This window comes from Mustela lutreola, chromosome 1, assembly GCF_030435805.1.
Source record: "Mustela lutreola isolate mMusLut2 chromosome 1, mMusLut2.pri, whole genome shotgun sequence".
In the NCBI taxonomy this organism is placed as follows: Eukaryota; Metazoa; Chordata; class Mammalia; order Carnivora; family Mustelidae; genus Mustela; species Mustela lutreola.
Window position 1 is genome coordinate 36654638 of NC_081290.1, and position 17321 is coordinate 36671958.

General features: G+C 46.4%; 1 protein-coding gene across 5 annotated transcripts in view; it reads right to left on the reverse strand.

The window, feature by feature from the left end:
- Positions 1 to 17321, reverse strand: part of TBC1D1 (TBC1 domain family member 1) — a 226828-nt gene that overhangs the window by 40750 nt on the left and 168757 nt on the right. For all 5 annotated transcript variants that reach the window (XM_059163716.1, XM_059163710.1, XM_059163737.1 and 2 more), the window contains one exon: positions 6585 to 6770. In XM_059163716.1, the coding sequence (XP_059019699.1) occupies positions 6585 to 6770 (186 nt within the window). The remainder of the gene's footprint in view (positions 1 to 6584; positions 6771 to 17321) is intronic.

The following is a 17321-nucleotide window of genomic DNA, read 5'->3' on the forward strand; positions in this document are numbered from 1 at the left end:
AGCTGTGTGTGAAAATCCCTTAATTAGAGACCAACAAAATTTATTCATCTGAGCCAGGAGAGACATATCACCCCCCCCAAGGAAAGTTCCTCCTTGTTTAGAGCCAAATCTCCTTAGGTAGCTTCTACTTAGTCACATTTCTGCTTCCTGCAGCTCAACAGAAGAAATCTGCCCTTTTCATAGGACATCACCCCAAATACACGAAGGTAGTCATTATTTCCCACCAACCTTATTCAGCCTAAACCACATTAAGGGTTGTACCTAAATTACCAAAATGGGGAGTGGGGAGGGGAGGGGAATCAATACAGGAAAAGTTTAACTTGACAATTCTCAGGATTAGATTGGACAACTTCACTGCCATCTGAAACCACTCTATCCTATTTCAACACAGGGGTAATGTTGTGGACCCGAAATCCACTCCGTCTCACGTCTAGGATCCTGACTACAAGTTTATTAGGAGAGCAGATAGGAGGCATAGCTAAGTATAAGCCAATACCTAGGCTTCTGCAGAACTGATCAACTACTGTCTTTTACAATATAATAAGCAAAGACTAAGTCCTCAGTACTCTATATTTAGCAACATTTTATCCTAATGACTCTGAGGCAGGGTTCTGGGTGAGAAAACTGAGGCACAGAGGCTGCGTAGCACCTCCACGGTCCTCAGCAGGAGGGGGAGGGGCCTGGGGCCCTGCCCTTGCCCTCCTCCACTGCCCCACAGGGCTTGCTGATATTATACAGTTATCCTGGGACGAGGCATGCATGTATCTATCAGAGGCCTTAAATGTTTGACAGAATCCAGTGGAGGTTTCTGGGCCTAGAGTTTTCCGAGTGAAAGATTTTCAACACGAAGGTGATCTCTTTAACAGATACAGGGCCATTCAGATCTTTTTCTTCTCATTTCAGTTTTGGCAAATTACACATTTCATGAAGTTTGTGCATTCCGTCTAAGCTGTTAAGTTTCCTGGCATAAAGTCATTCTTAGTCCTAGAGACACTGACAAGTCAATGCAAACATCTCATGCATCTGCCCCCCACCCCAATCCCCCTGAAAGTACGTGTACCCTCCCCCACCCCAGCCCCACGTTATTTAGGAGAGGAGGCTGAGCAGGCTCTGAGTCTGCCCAGGGCCACAGAAGTAGCAGTTGCTTGAGGCAGGACCTATCTGAAGACCCCTGGGTTACGCACTACACTTCTGAATCCCAGGGCCTATTACTTTTAAGATGGGAATTATGCTACCGTACTGAGTTGCTCTGATGAGGATTAAAGGAGATGAGATAGACTAAACACCCACAAAATGTCTAGTAATCAGGAAGTGCTCATAAATTATCAAAAACATAAAGGTAAATAAGGAAAAGCATAAAGCATTGCTTTGCAAATTTAGTGCTATAACACGAAATAAAATATTTTCTTTTTCCACATTAGAAATTGAGCAAAGGCTGGCTCCATTAATCTGGTTAATACTCCTCTAACGGTAAAACCTTATTCCTCGGATGCGCGGATTATGTACTTAACTGACCCAATTACTGCCTTCAAGTAAAAATGCATCAAAAGATGTGCTGAAAAGTACTGCAGAGCTCCCTCGTCCGGCCTCTCATTTCACGGGCATAGACACTGAAGTCCGAAGCGAGAACAGGGCTTGCTCAAAGTTATTCACCAGCTGGTGGGGTGTCAAGTGATTCTGGGACCAGGACTGCCTCACCTGTGGGTTTTCATCTACTACTTTAATCTTTTCCTTACTTTGAATAATACTTTTTTTTTTAAGGTCCCATTAAACCACCCTTGGGACAAGTCGGGTTCAGGACCAGCTTTGCTGGGGACGGTGACTGCAGGTAGCACCGGACTCTCGGAGCCAATGGACAATTCTCTGGCTGTGAGCCTGTTGGGCTGCATGGAAGAGCCCAGCAAGCAATGTGTGGAGCCCGCTCTGAGGTCAACAGAGCCATACTATCCAGCTGGAAGATTCGGTTGAAAAGGCTTAATCCACATATTTCACTGTTGGCCCGAGCACCATCCTGCTGTTTGAGTATCCCAATGCTGCTGCCGAAGATCCGAAGCCTCCAAAATGTCTTATCAAGGAAGCCAGTTGGTGAATGCTTGTAACAAACGTCAAGGCTCCCAGCCAAGGCCTTTAGATACAAGACCAAGCTATTTAAAATATTAAATAAGGGTCTACAAACCCATGATTTTGCATTTCTGGGGCAAGAGCAACCAGGACTACATGAGATCAAATGGAACTTTGCAAAAGAGTCTTCAAAACATATATCACCATTTGCCATGGATGTAGGGAGTGAATATGGACTTCGGACTAATAATCTTCAGGTCCCACCCCCAATCCTGCATCATTAACACTGCCTTCACAGATAAAATGTTCTTCCAACTGCAACCATCTCTTAAAGACTTAGTAAGGAAAGGCTAAGAGGCTGGATGCATCAGTGGTTAAATGACCTCCAAACCTGTGGAGATTTTGGAAAAATCAGATTCAATCTTTATTTTTTTTTTTATAGCCAACATATTGCACTTGCTCAACCAGGAAAAAAAACAAAACAAAAAAAAAAAACCTTTAAAACATACCTTCAGTTACAATTCATTTAAATTCAAAATTCAATGTGTTAATATGCCATTATGCAGATACAGTGTCTTTAATATGAACTTTAATATGAAGCACGAGGGTGCCTGGGTGGCTCAGTGGGTTGGGCCGCTGCCTTCAGCTCGGGTCGTGATCTCAGGGTCCTGGGATCGAGTCCCGCATCGGGCTCTCTGCTCAGCAGGAAGCCTGCTTCCTCCTCCTCTCTCTCTCTGCCTGTCTCTCTGCCTACTTGTGATCTCTCTCTGTCAAATAAATACATAAAATCTTAAAAAAAAAAAAAAAGAAGAAGAAGAAGCACGAAATTCTGAATTCATGAAGTCAATTCCATGAGCAATCGTGTACTATCTCCAGTCCGTGGCTGTATTGAACCACACCCTGTCCTGCATGAGGCTGCCCGTGTGTCTTCATGTATAACAGGGGGAGAATGGTGTTGCAGAAGGGCACAGCTGAGACTGCTGGCCCGGGAGGCAGGCAATGCCTTTTAGTCCCAGCACCACGAAAAGTCAGCTGTTTAACTCAGGGGAAATCAGAATTCAGCTTCCAACTGCCTACAATGGAGTGAAGTGGCTTTAGATCATGTGATTTGGTTCTTTCTCAGATGCAATGGATCTGGAATAGTAACAAATACTTAATCCACATATTCAAAAGCCAGGAAACAGGCTTAGCCACAGAAGAACCCCAGCATACTCTTCTTCTCATTTCTTTCCCAAACAGCAAGCAATTCAGCTTTAACATCTGATCAATTTCAACCACTGTCAGCTACCACTTAACTTTCCCTTAAAAAGCAACTAGAAGTGGCACCTGAGTGGTGCAGCCAGTTAAAAGGGTGACTCCTGGCCTCCGCACAGTTTGAGATCCCAGGGTGGTGGACTGAGCCCCTCTGTGCTCAGGGCAGAGCTTCCTTGAGATTCTCTCTCCCTCTCCCTGCCCCTCCTACTTGTGCGTGCGTGCCCTCTCTCTAAAAGAAAGAAATAAATCGGGTGCTTGGGTGGCTCAGTCAGTTAAGCGTCTGCCTTTGGCTCAGGTCATGATCCCAGGGACCTAGGATGGAGCCCTGCATCTGGCTCCCTGCTCAGCCAGGAGCCTGTTTCCCCCTCTCCCTCAGCTACACTCCCCACCCAGTTCATGCTTTCTCTCTCTCTCTCTCTCAAATAAACAAAATAAAATCTTTTAAAATATAAATAAATAAATAAATCCTTAAAAAAATAAAATTTAAAAAAAAACAGCTTAAAAAACCAACGCAATAGAATGACTGTCTCTAATACACAGTATACTCCTGGTTGGTTCTGGTCAAATCTCGCTTCTGTATTGATTTAAAGATTTATTTATTTAAGACTTTATCTCTGTGTGAGAGAGAGAGGGAGAGCGCACACACGCAGGTGAGCATGGGGAAGGGGGGCAGAGAGAGATAGAAAGAGAGAGTTCCAAGCTGACTCCACGCCACGTGTGGGGCCAGACTCAGGCTCGACCCCACAACCCCACAACCCCAAGATCAACGATCTGAGCCAAAACCAAGAGTCAGATGCTCAACTGACTGAGCCACCCAGGTGCCCCTTGTTTCTGTATTTAATGTGAAAGTTCTGCCCCCATCCCACCCCAACAAAGCTTACCAAATATTTTTTAGGCAAGTCGTGGTCAGGCTTTTATTGATGACTAAGCTCTTGGCAATACAGGTACTGGACCGCCCTGAAACCATGCTTTCTAAATTACATTAAAGAAGCTTATTATGCTTTCACCAAAAAGGTAAACATATGTTGAACTTTACAGAGCTGGGAAGAGAAATTAACTCAAACAGCAAGAACGAAAGACGGGCCAGGACTGGCCACTGCCAGATGAAATGAGGAAGCCGCGGGACGGTGCTGGCACGGGCTCGTGCACGCCATGCCACACCTGGCAAGGTGTTCCAGGTAACCTGACGAAGCTTTGCCGTTCCTTCTTGTCTGTCTAGCCTTCCTACACACAGCTTTACGTGGCACACTGATCTTGTCTCGTCAGTGGCAGTCACAACGTCTCCCGACATCCCAGGAAGCCAGCCAGCACCATTCCCCTCTTACAGCTATGGCCTGATTTTCCACAGCTGTCATTTTCAAGAAGACCTGTAGTCAGGGTATTAGGATTTATGACCTACGTGATGAACATAACCGCCTCTCCGCTTTTCAACAAAAATCCCAACCAACAGACACGCGAATACGAGGGCCGTGCTCCAGAGAGGTCACTTAGCTCATGGCACACTCTATGATGTCATCACAGTCAAATCTCTTCTTGACATTGGCTGTTATGTAATTTTTTTTTTTAAAGATTTTATTTATTTATTTGACAGAGAGAAATCACAAGTAGATGGAGAGGCAGGCAGAGAGAGGGAGGAAAGCAGGCTCTCTGCTGAGCAGAGAGCCCGATGCGGGACTCGATCCCAGGACTCTGAGATCATGACCTGAGCCGAAGGCAGCAGCTTAACCCACTGAGCCACCCAGGCGCCCCTGTTATGTAATTTTTAAAGATTGATTTAGACATCTGCTTTTAGAATAGGCTTCAAGAACACACCAGAAAATGGCAGGAAAACAGAGCTGGGAGAAAACCACATTCAGTGCGTAAAATCCCCTCGCCGCGGCACCCCTTCCACTGCATCGTCTGGGGACAGTCTGTCTGCTTCAAACCCTGGGCGTGAAGAGCCCACACTATCCGTGTCCATCAGAAGCCCATTCCAGCTACCAAGCTACTTTCTTATCAGAAGGTCTTTTTAAGGGCACCCAGGTGGCTCAGTTGGTTAAATGTCTGCCTTCAGCTCAGGTCATAGTCCCAGAGTCCTGGGATCAAGTCCCACATCGGGCTCTCTGCCCGGGGGGGGGGGGGGGGGGGGAGTCTGCTTCTCCCTCTCCTGCTCTCCTTGCTTGTGGTCTCCTGCTCTCTATCAAATAAATAAAATTTTTAAAAAACAAACGAAAGAAACCAAAAAGGTCTTATTACTTTGTATCTGACTCCTTGTTTTTGGTCAAAGATGACACACTTTTTGGACTATGAACCTTATTCGTCAGGCTTGGTGTCTTAATGACCTTCCTCTATAGAGATCTCAAGACAAAAGATGAAGAGCTACAGTCAAGAAGTAAGTTCAAGGACATGTACTCGACTTGCACAATTGGCCTGGGCCAGGCAGCAGGACTCGATTGCCTCCTTCTGAATGAGAATACCTGACTTCCTGATCAAATGCCCATTTTTTCCTATGCAGCCAGCACGCTATACTCCAAGACCCATGTTCTTTCCATTAGACTGCCCACTTGGCTTCTAAGCTGCTACAAAAATAATGTTTTTTTGGTTCGAGCAACAGTAAAGAAACAGGAAGTGAACAAAATCTTAACTTGCAAAGTTCATGTCTTATTTTGATACTGATATAACCCCTGGCAAGAACTTGGCTGGTCTGAGTCTCAGTTTCCTCTTCAGGCTAATACCTGCCTTCTGCAGCTGTCAGTAGCATTAAATGTGTCTGTCTGTATAAAACCTTGGTTATCAGTTCAGGTAGAACTCAGCTAACAATAAAGCTTAGTCCTCTTCAGATCCCCTGCAACCCACTAAAAATGCACATAGAGTGAGGTTAGGTACTTAAATGACTTGTATAGGATTAGTTCGCATCTACCAGCCAAGCACAGACCATGGCCAAAGGCAAAGTAGGGAGAGAAAGAAAGAGAAAACAAAACAAAAAACACTCTTCAGAGGGTTGAAGCTTACATTTGAAGTTTGTCTCCTGGAAGTTCTAGATGTTACGCTAAAAATTACCATATAGGAATAATTTAATATAGTTGGTGAGATTATCATGAACTCTCCAGAAGGTAAAGAGCATTAACTCAACTTTGAAAAACTGTATTTCATATATATACATATGGATGTATGCATGCTAGAATATTCTGTTTTTCTTTTTAAAGACAACATACTTATGTCGGATGTGATTCACCTCAGAGCCAAGATAAACGATCAGGCCTGATCATTCCAAAAAATGGTAAACCAACCTTGCAGCTTCTGGTTTTCTTTCTCCATTCTGAGAAGCAGTATCTGCTGTAAAATAGCCTTTTGCCATAACTCTCGAAGCTCTCGAGAGGTCCTTTTCTTTTCCTCTGGGACGGGGCAGAAGGGTCTATCTTCGCAAACTGGTTCTAAAGGAGATCGTGGTGGAAGCTCTCCCAGTTCGGAATAATCTGGGGATGGAAAAGGACATTTCAGAATGGTCATTTTTTTTTTTTCCAATATAAATTTAAGCACAGCATCAAATCAGAAAATTTCTGTTATTATGAAGTGGTATCACCAGATTCAAAATTTAGGTTTTAATATGCACTGAAGTAAGTTAGGTCTGAGCCACAACCATCAAATTAGACAGCAAACAGCAAATGAAAGTTGGAGGACCTGAGGTTATGTTCAAAGATACCTACTTTTAAAGGTGTAAAATTCCTATTTTTTTTTCTGAATTAATGTACTATTGGTGATAGCAAACATTCACCGAGTGCTCACTCGGTACCAGATTGTTCTGAAGGCTTTATGGATACTAGCTTATTTAACACTCAACTACCCTAAGATGTAGCTACCATGACTATTCAGTTTTAAAGAAAAAAGCAAATTGAAGCACATTTGACACCTGCCAAATATCACGCAGCTCAAAGTGCAGAACCAGGATCGGGGACCCAAGCTGGCTGGCTTCCCTGCTCATTCTTAAGCACCATGTTCTAAGGTTAGGTATTCTGGAAGAAGATTAACACGTATTTAATAGTCAAGAATGGGCAATAATAAGAGTGACCATTAGTGGGTCCTGTACCAAGTGCTGGGCACCATGCCAGCTGTTTTATATAGATAGACTCATTTAATCCTGATGACAGCTCCAGAAGGCAGGGATTGGCCTGAAGAGAAAACTGAGGCTCAGAGAAGCAGAGGAAGCTGCCCAGAGTCAGACAGTGAATAAGCACGTGTGCCGGGATCCCAAAATATGTCTGCCTGACTTGGAAGTTCATGCTTTCGGCTCAATAGGCCTATAATTCAAATGTTTCCTATGTCATCAAGTTTCAAATTTCTATTTATTGGCTGAAATCTCTTTGCATTTCACGAATTTGTAACTTTCTCAAGTGCAGACCCCATGTGGCTGGGACACAGGGCTGTTCCAACTCACAAGTACCTTACAGACAAGCAGAAAGAACCCACCTGCCTACTCTGAAACTAGCTGAAACAGTGGAAGTTTTTATGTGGAACACGACTCAGCCATCAGGAAGGATGAATGCCTACCATTTGCACTGAAGTGAATGGAACTGGAGGGGACTATGCAGAGTGAAATAAGTCAGGAAGAGAAAGACAATTATCACATGGCTTCACTCATGTGTGGAACATAAGGGAACACAAGGAACAGAGGACCCCAGGAGAAGGGAGGGAAAACTGAATGGGAAGAAATCAGAGAGGGAGACAAACCACGAGAGACTCTGGACTCCAGGAAGCAGACTGAGGGTTTTAGGGGGAAGCGGGTGATGGGCATTAAGGAGGGCACGTGTGGTGGTGACCACTGGGTGTTATACACGACTAATGAATCGTTGAACATAAGCTCAGAAACTAACAATGTACTATATGTTGGCTAATTTGAACATAATAAAAAAAGGTTCTATATGAGTGGGCCCCATCTGAGGCCATGTATTCTTGGAAACATCCCTCTAAATTGAACCTATACAGAATCACGGTCCTAAACATGTGTGGAAAGCTGTTCACAGACAACGCGGATCTCACAACCTTCCAGATCACAACATACACTCTCTTCCAGGGTACAGTTCCAACAAAGTCCCACACTACAATTAATTTCCAAAGGAGTTTCAGCATTGACTGCTCATTATCTAAAGGTGGGTTTGATTTCCTGTTACGAAATCTCTGAAACCAACACAAGCCACAAAATGTTTCATTTCCTAAAGTGACTTGTCCATCTTAACTCTATTAAAATTACTGGATGAAAAAAACTGATCTCTGATAAGCATTAAGAATGCTTTGTCATCTCTGTACCCATTTAAATGCTTATCACATTTCTACCTACATCTATTTCATTATGATCCTTTAAATGAATCAACAAATAAAAATTCTTCTTTTGGAGGTAGTTTATGCATGTTATAGGAGAACCCTCATGTGTAATGGTCAGTATAGAAGCAGGAATCCCAACTGTCTGTATTGGATGATCTCAATCTTAAAATTATTATCAGAAGCAGGACTGTTCAGTGACCAAAAGGTCAGACTCTGGAGCCAGGCTGTCCAGATTTTAATTAAGACTCTGCATTTTTTGACTTTGTGACCTTCAGCAAGTTGCTTAACCCCTTTATGCCTCAGTTTCCCAATCTGCCAAGCAGGAACAACAGCACCTCCCTCACAGAAGTGTTACAAGGATTAGGGCACCTGGCTGGCTCAGGAGTTTCATCGTCAACTCTTATTTTCAGCTCAGGTCATGATCTCGGGGTCAAGAGATCTGTGCTCCATGTGGAGTTTGCCTCCCTCTGGTCCCCTGCTCGCATTCTCTCTCTCTCTCTCTAAAATAAATAAAACCATTTTTTTTTAAAAGAAGCATTACAGATGGGACGCCTGGGTGGCTCAGTTGGTTGGGCAGCTGCCTTCGGCTCAGGTCATGATCCCGGCGTCCTGGGATCGAGTCCCACATCGGGCTCCTTGCTTGGCAGGGAGCCTGCTTCTCCCTCTGCCTCTGCCTGCCTGTGCTCACTCTCCCCCCCCCTCTGATAAATAGATAAAATCTTTAAAAAAAAAAAAAAAAGAAGCGTTACAGGGATTGAGTTAATACATACCCTAGAAACTAACTGAAACAGGGTCAAACACACAGTGAATACTAGCTTCTTATCGTTTGCTATTACATAGCCCTTAATAGCAAAGAAAAAAATAATGGAAGGAAGCACATCAAAATTTAGCCACTTCGTGGTTAGCTCTAAAAAGACAAGACAGGCCACTTGTCAGGGAGGGTCTGCCTGGCACCCAGCAGGTGCTGAGCGGACAGCGCCGAAGGAGAGACACAGATGGGTGCTAGGTTTGCGTATGCTGGCTGCTCTTCCTTGTACTTCCCAAATTCGTGACAATAAATGTAATTTTTAGAACCAACTGAAGAAAGGTAATGCAAATCTGTTCTCGATCTGAATCAAAGATTGCAAAATGTTCTGCAAAACACTTAGAAACAAATGAATCCTCCCTTGTGCACTTAGCATGAGTTGGTCCTAACAGAGCCGAAGTGGATCCTTTTTCCAGGAGGCATTTCAGTCCATATTCTTCTTCAGTCTTACTCTGTAGCCTGGAGGCTTCCCTCTTGGCTGCTAAAACTCTGCAAGACACTGTGGCAGCGATTCAAGCTCTGCTTCACCTCATTGGGAGGAGTCACACTCCCACCGGGTGGCAAGGGTCTCATTTCCCAAAAGTGATGGCAGGGAGACGGCATCGCATGGGCAGGTGCCGTGGGGGCAGCCGTGAGCAGTGCCGCACTTTCATGGGCACGCAGAAAGACAGCCAGGGACCCGTCCCATGACAGCAGGAGGCACAGTGTAGACATTTCCCTCACCCTCAAACTCTGCTCATTGGTCAAGGGCTCCTGTCACCTAGCCTCCTGCCCCCAGCCTCACCCCTGCTCTTCACCACTGCCCTACTCCTCTGCTGCGTCTGGAAAATTCCTAAGACGTTCCTTTCAAATCCTGCAACGTCATGAACAGAGCAGGGGAGATGCAGGCTGGGCTGAATGGACAGGTCTGGGGGTTGAGGCTTCTTGGTCCCCGGTTCCACTGTTCTCTGCTGGTTGGCCTGCTGACGAAAGCCAAAGTCTAAGGAAGCACAAGGTCCGCAAGGGTACAGGCATTGTTTGGCGACGGTGGTATGCGCTGTCTCCCTAAAGTCGTTGCCCCAATGTTCTCGGCTTCTGCCTCCTTTTTACAGTTGATCGCAGCTCCGTTTCGAAACACTCACTCTGAGTCCTTGACACCAATAAGCTTGTCTGATTCTCACGACCACTTCATGAAACAGGTGATCCTGCCATCCTTATTTTACAGCCCAAATAATTAAGGAGCAGTGAGGTTTTGTAACCTGGTCAAGGTCAGAGCCATCACATGTAGACACACAAGCATCATGCAGGGATCTTGCTACAACCCAGATTTTGACTGAGGTCGTCTTTGGAGGGGGCCCTGGGAGTCTGCATTTCTAGCCAGCTCCCTGGTGAGGCTGCCACTGCTGGTTCTCAGAGCACATTCGGGGGCTCTGCACCGCAGCTCCCTTCTTCATTCACTCATGTGGTGCTCTGTGCCCCAGACCGTGTCAGCTCCTTTCCTTTCCCTGCCGCCATGCAGCACAGGGCAGGCACTGTCGGAGTTGGCTGCCTGAGTTGAGGCATTCACATGTGGCCAGAGTTTGTCCTGACCTTAGCCGGGGTGCCAAGGCCAAGCACAGAACATGAAGAAAGAGTGCGAGTACTAGCACTGATTTCGCCTCTCAGTATACGAAATAAAAGCTAATCCACTGTAAAGGTCACCAAATAACACTAAGAGTTGACAGGAGTGTTTTCTCAACTTCTCAGCACTACTGACATTTTGGGCTGGCTTATTCTTCGTCATGGGGACGGTTTTGTGCATTTTAAAGCATTTAGCAGGATCCCTAGGCACTACCCACAGAGGACAGTAGCATCCGCCCACCCCAGTAGTGAGCATCCAAAATGCGCTGACATTGCTAAGCATCTAAGGGAGAAGGGAGAGGAAACAATCACCCAGAAGAATCCCATGCAGAATAAAAAACCCATCACCATTCCTCTCCTAAACCCTAGGAAGGGGTAAAAATATATCCCCTTCACCCAAGTTCATTTTAGGTGCTATCAATGACCCATGTTCCAGTTTGTAATTAACAACTTTTAAGTATATCATCCTTTGTTCCTATTAAGCATAGCCTAGGTACAAAGTAGTTTAGTAACTTACAAAAAGGCTGATAGTTAAATATTGGTTTGTTCTAGATCTGGCCTGACTAAATGAACCCGAGTTGACTGTTTTCTGATCAATGCAAAATGACCCAGGCTTGGGCTGAGGGCATAGCTTTCTACCAGTCCTCTTTCATGGGCACATGCTTGGGGATACAGAGTGCTTGGGGTATAGTCTCGTGAGATGTATAGTCAACACGCATGGAGATGAGGGGAGTAGCCGGGTGAGGATAATATGAAGATGTTGGTCAACGGTTCGCTGAGACCCTTATTCTAATAATAAATATGTGCATTATTTTAACTTGGATCACTCTGGAGCCATTTACACCTGTAGTTACCGAATCCCTTATATGTACCCCATGTGACGTGCTAGGTGGTCTAAGAGAGGCTCCTTTGATGTTTCTAACATTCTTCAGAACAACACTGGGGATCTGGCTTCCTTCCCCGACTTACACGTTGCTGAGAAGCTGCTGGACAGAGGCTGACAGGGAAGAGCACAGTAGGGGACGGGCTAGGGACCCTCCACCCCTGGCCGGCTTCCCCCTGGCCGGCTTGGCGGTCTCTTTGTACACCTCTGTAAGCACGGCCTCCTTTGGGGGTTCCCATCCCTCGGTGCAAAGTGTGAGAAATGATACTTAGCTCTGAATGCCCCAACTGTGGAGCCCGCAGGCACTGACAGACAGACAGACTTCTATATCTGCTGGGTCCCGAAACCAAAGGGCCGCAATGACACGCTAGCCTGGGATTAGACTGTCCTATTCGGACATGCCCTGTGACAGGATGGAGGACGCTGGGATCACAGAGCCTTGCAGAAACAAGAGGCTTCAGAGGGTTCTGAGAACTTTTAAGACCAGCCGCTTTAAACCAGGCAACTGCCTCCCCTGAAATCCTTGCTGTGACATTCCCAACGGGGAGGTAAGTATGACCTAGGTTGGTATGTCAATACTTTAGCGGCTAAACTGTTCTCCTGAAACTGTGCTGCTCCATCCTGCCCTCCCTGTCTCTGCACACAGGTGTGCGGGAAGCGCAGGACTCCGCATCATCGGTGTGAGCACGGCTGACGCTGTGACCAGGCGGAGGCAAAGGAACATGGTACACACAGCCTCCCCTGTCCCACGCAGACCCACAGTATGGAATATAGGGCCACTGGCTGGTACTGTCACGAGACACTGCTAGCAGGTTTGAACTGTTCTCCTCCTTGTAGAGACAGGATAGTTAGCCACACACTAAATGCCCTGTAACAAAGGGGAACTCCAGGAGGAACGTGAAGGCCCCGCTTCTCCCAACATTCTGGGCTTTTCTGTTCTCCCATAGCAGAGCATTTTAGAATTCTCTCCATCTCAAAAATCCTGATCTCTTGTGCCAAAAGAGAAAGAAATGCTTAAGATTCCAGTTTATTCTGAAACCTCTGTTTTAGCAACATGACTAGATTTTGGAAATGAGAATTAAAACTGAACAATAAGCCTCTGGAGAAAAGTTAACAATAACGGGGATTAACATCTACAGCATCTGTTGTTACCAAAAGCTGAAGACAATTTCTTTAAAAACCAGAGTAAAATAACGGTGCAGACAGGAACAGGAACAGGAACAGGCAGTCCTCCGTGAACGCTGTCAGACTGTTTACAAAGCACAAACAACTTTACCTCTCCTACAACAGGAGGTTGGTGTGGGAGAGCAGGGACTTCTATGTCCCCTGGTCAGCCCCATGCCGGGAAAACAGCGCGCCAGCGCGCACACACACACGAAACAGTCACTGAACAAAAGGATTCATTTGCCTGAACAAAAGGATTCATTTACCCAAGACTGCCCTACTGTGTCTTCTTTGGAAAATAACAACAGTAATAATAATAATAGTAGAACTTCCTTACTTTCTACAGTTGCATTATAGAATGGTCCAGCCACAGGGAGACAGGATTTCTTCTTTTGTTATTTTTTTTTAAAAGATTTTATTTATTTATTTGACAGACAGAGATCACAAGTAGGCAGAGAGAGAGGCAGAGAGGATTTCTTCTTTTAAAAATATTTTGTGGGGCGAGGCAGAGAGGATTTCTTCTTTTAAAAATATTTTGTGGGGCGCCTGGGTGGCTCAGTGGGTTGAGCCTCTGCCTTCTGCTCCGGTCATGATCCCAGGGTCCTGGGATCAAGCCCCGCATCAGGATCTCTACTCAGCAGGGAGCCTGCTTCCCTTCCTCTCTCTCTGCCTCCCTCTCTGCCTACTTGTGATCTCTGTAAATAAATAAAATCTTTAAATAAATAAATAAATATAGTATTTTGTAAAAAGAAATATTTTTGAGTTTTTACCACATGCCTGCTAGAAATCCAAATATGACTAGGACACAATCCCTCAAGTTTCAAAAGGGTGATTAGAAGAAATGTGTTGTTGCTAGGAAGTACAAAGAAAATGTTCTAGAAAATTAGCAAAGAAAATGAATCTCTCCTGTCAGGTCAAGAGCGTGAGCCCTGGGGTCACACGTCTGGGGTCAAATCCCAGCTCTACCGCTAACGCAGCCACTCAAACGCAACCATGTGGTCTGACACTTTACACTCATTGCCTCACTGCAGACTCCTCTGTGGAATCGTGTGTGTGGTTAAGTAGTAAATGTGTGAAAAACACAAGCCGAGCACAAAGCAAGCGTCCAATCAAACGGCAACTACCATCCTTCTTGTCACCGTCATCAGGACCAGGTTTCTGGAAGTGGTGGTGGTTCTTGAAGGACAAGGAAAAGTCACACAGGTGGAAGTGACGGGAGCCATTTCAAGTAAATGGGACTACACAAACAAGGTGGCCAGGTGACCATCAGCTACTCATCCAGTGACCCGTTTCAGCTAATGAGCAGGTGTATGTGTGTATGTGAAAATAAGACAAGAATGGTTAAGCCCAGATTATGGAAAACATTGAATGATTAATTTATGTATTAGCGGGTAAGGAAATGGGAATCATGAGAGATTGTAGCTTTTTACAGTTTTTAAGGAAAATGTGTTCCATTTGTGTGTTCTTTAGCCCTGGAAAGAGACTGTGGCTGTCAGGGAATGTACAGCTTAGCAGATTAGACAAATGAAGGGCTAGTACAAAACCATGTGAGAAAGCCCTGGGCCAGGGGATGGGTAGGGTGCTGTGAAGACAGAAGAGGAAGCCTAACTCTGCCTGAGATGGCGTCCAAGGGGAGGAGAGGGTATGTGCTGGGGAGCTGGCACACACATTTTATTAAAAAGTAGCAGCCCATCTATGTAGAAACTAGAAACAAGAGCAAGGGTCTTACAGGTCTCCATCTCCACACGCTTCCAAGTTAGCTGTTTGGGGGTTGGAGGGAGTCTCCAAGGCTCTATGAAGCCAAAAGCCTGAGCCCCCCTACTCGGGGGTTCTGAGGATGGCTCCAAGGAGCAGCAGTGAAGGTAGCATGAGCTGGGAAGTCCAGCCCAGACAGCCAGGCAGAGGCACCAGGACTGCAGGCAAGGTGGACAGGGGATACTCCTGGGGACTCTGGTCAGCCCGCCACGTCCCCAGCCCTCCCCTTCTGGGCTGAGCTCTGAGAGCAGAGCAGCACCAAGAGCTTAGTTTCCTGGTGGTGGGGAGCTGGTGGCTATGGACGTTAAGGCCTACACAAAGCTTGAAAAGAACCAAGAAAATGCTGTAGATGAATTTTTATATTTAACGCAGGAGATAAAATCACCCTTTGAAAGGAGTAGCATTTGTTGTTGTTGTTGTTTTTTTTTTTTTTTTGAGTAGCATTTGTTTTTGCATCTGCAAGGGGAATGATACTGTACTTTTCAACAGGGCTGAAGGTCAGAGCTCTTGTTTCTTGATTAAAGTTAATACAAGCATGGAGAGGAACATCTATTCAGTCTGTTGGATTATAAAGCGCTGAGCTCGGTCACAGTTTGCTCTCTCTGTTACCACATACACAACACTGGACCTCAAACCATGGTCCTTGGGATCTTGTGGGACACCTCATGGTGGAAAAGCACCACAAGCAGCTCCAAAGCCCCCTAGTCAGTGCCAGCAGGATGTGTGTGTGTGTGTGTGTGTGAGAGAGAGAGAGAGAGAGAGAGAGGAGGTGTCCGGGGATGTCCCGCCAGCAGCCATTGAGTGCCCACTGCCGCAGGCACTCCTTGCTCATGCTCCTTCCTTCTTTGGGACTTGCAGGGGCAACGGTCAGCATTCACAGGAACACAGGGGCCCAGGGCTAAAAGGGCACCAGAAGATGATGTAGGTCAACCCCCCTCCTTCCTCAGTGGGGGAAACTGGGGCTCAGAGAGGTCCAAACTCACATTTTTTGGACCCCTGACTATCTATGTACACACCAGGCCATGTGGTTTCCAAGACCCCGCTGATTCCATGCTCACAGCCACCTGATAAGCAAGGACTGTTTCTATTCCCTAACGGCACAGCCCGAGATACGGAACTCGCACTCAGGCGCCGGGTGCTTGAATTGATGGGAGGGAGTCCGAGCTGCCACTCCCTACCCAGGAGAGAAGCTGCCTGACTCTCCGTGCCTCAGTTCCCTCATCCATAAATTCCAGACAATAACTGCCTCTGCCTCCCAGAGCTTTGTTGTGAGACCAAACGAAAAATCCTTATGAACACATACAATTGTACGTGGCCAGGGATAAGTAGGAAATTCCTATCATCATCAGTATCTATTTTATTCTAAACCTGGCAGAATTCTTCTCCTCCACAAGAAGGAGGAGAAGAAAGACTTCTCCACAATCAGAGTCAAACTGGGACTGGGGAGATAGAAGAAACCCGGTTTACCGAAGAACACGGGGGAAGACAGGCGCTTATTTTTCCCAGGGGCCTTCCCCCAACAACAAAAGGTCCCTGGTCACTGCCTTAGCACATCCGGGACCTGGGTCCCAATAGACACGGACTCACGGGACAGGGACGGCCACCCTCACAATAGCGGGGATGCCCTTCTAGCCTTTGTCTGGCTGCCACAGCCTCTGGAGAAACACCATTCCCTGCCCCGTCAGATCCAGCAGTACCTCCTTTATGCTGCCCCAGCACCCTGGTAAACGTCAACTGAGCCGCCAGGATTCTGAGGACGGCTTCACTGGAGCCGAAAACCACTGCCCTGAGCACCGACAGTCAAGTCCAGAGGAGCTCCGAGAAGATCAAGCGGCCGGGAGCATCTTGGGGGAAAAGGAAGCAGAAGGGAAAGAAGAAAAGGAGGGACAGTCTAGACAGAGGCGACATGGAAGACAGAAGCAAAACCCTCGGGTGGCACTCAGTTCCAGCCCAAGCAACAGGCTCAGCTCTTTTCCACAGTTTTATTCCTAAATTGTGCAAAAGCTATTATAAAACTTGATCTAAACTTTACACAATCATATGTGAATATACAGAAGCCTGATACCCATGTACACACGGAGCTTTATAAGAAAAACAGTACGAAGCATGTGTTAATCACCCCCACGTCCAATCATTAATTTACCCAAGAACAATGAAATGAACCCCCCCCCCCAGCTCTGTGCCCAAGGAGAGAGCAGAGGACACCACCATGACAGGTGGGTGTGTGCGGCGGCAGCAGGAGGGCCCACAGAGGGTGGCCGGCATGCCAGAGACAGGGACAGGACAGCACTGCAGACAACGGTCAGGGGCTGAGTACCGAAGCGTGACCAAGCGGGCCGAATGCCCGGGATGGAAGGACACAGGTTGTGTGCAGGCTGGGGTGCGGCAGGACAGGCAGACGGTAGGACAGGAGTCGGGTTGAACCCTCCCATGCTAGGAAGCAAGACGACCAACCCGACACAGCGCGAGGAGACAGGAAGAAACCACAAGCCACCAGGCTCT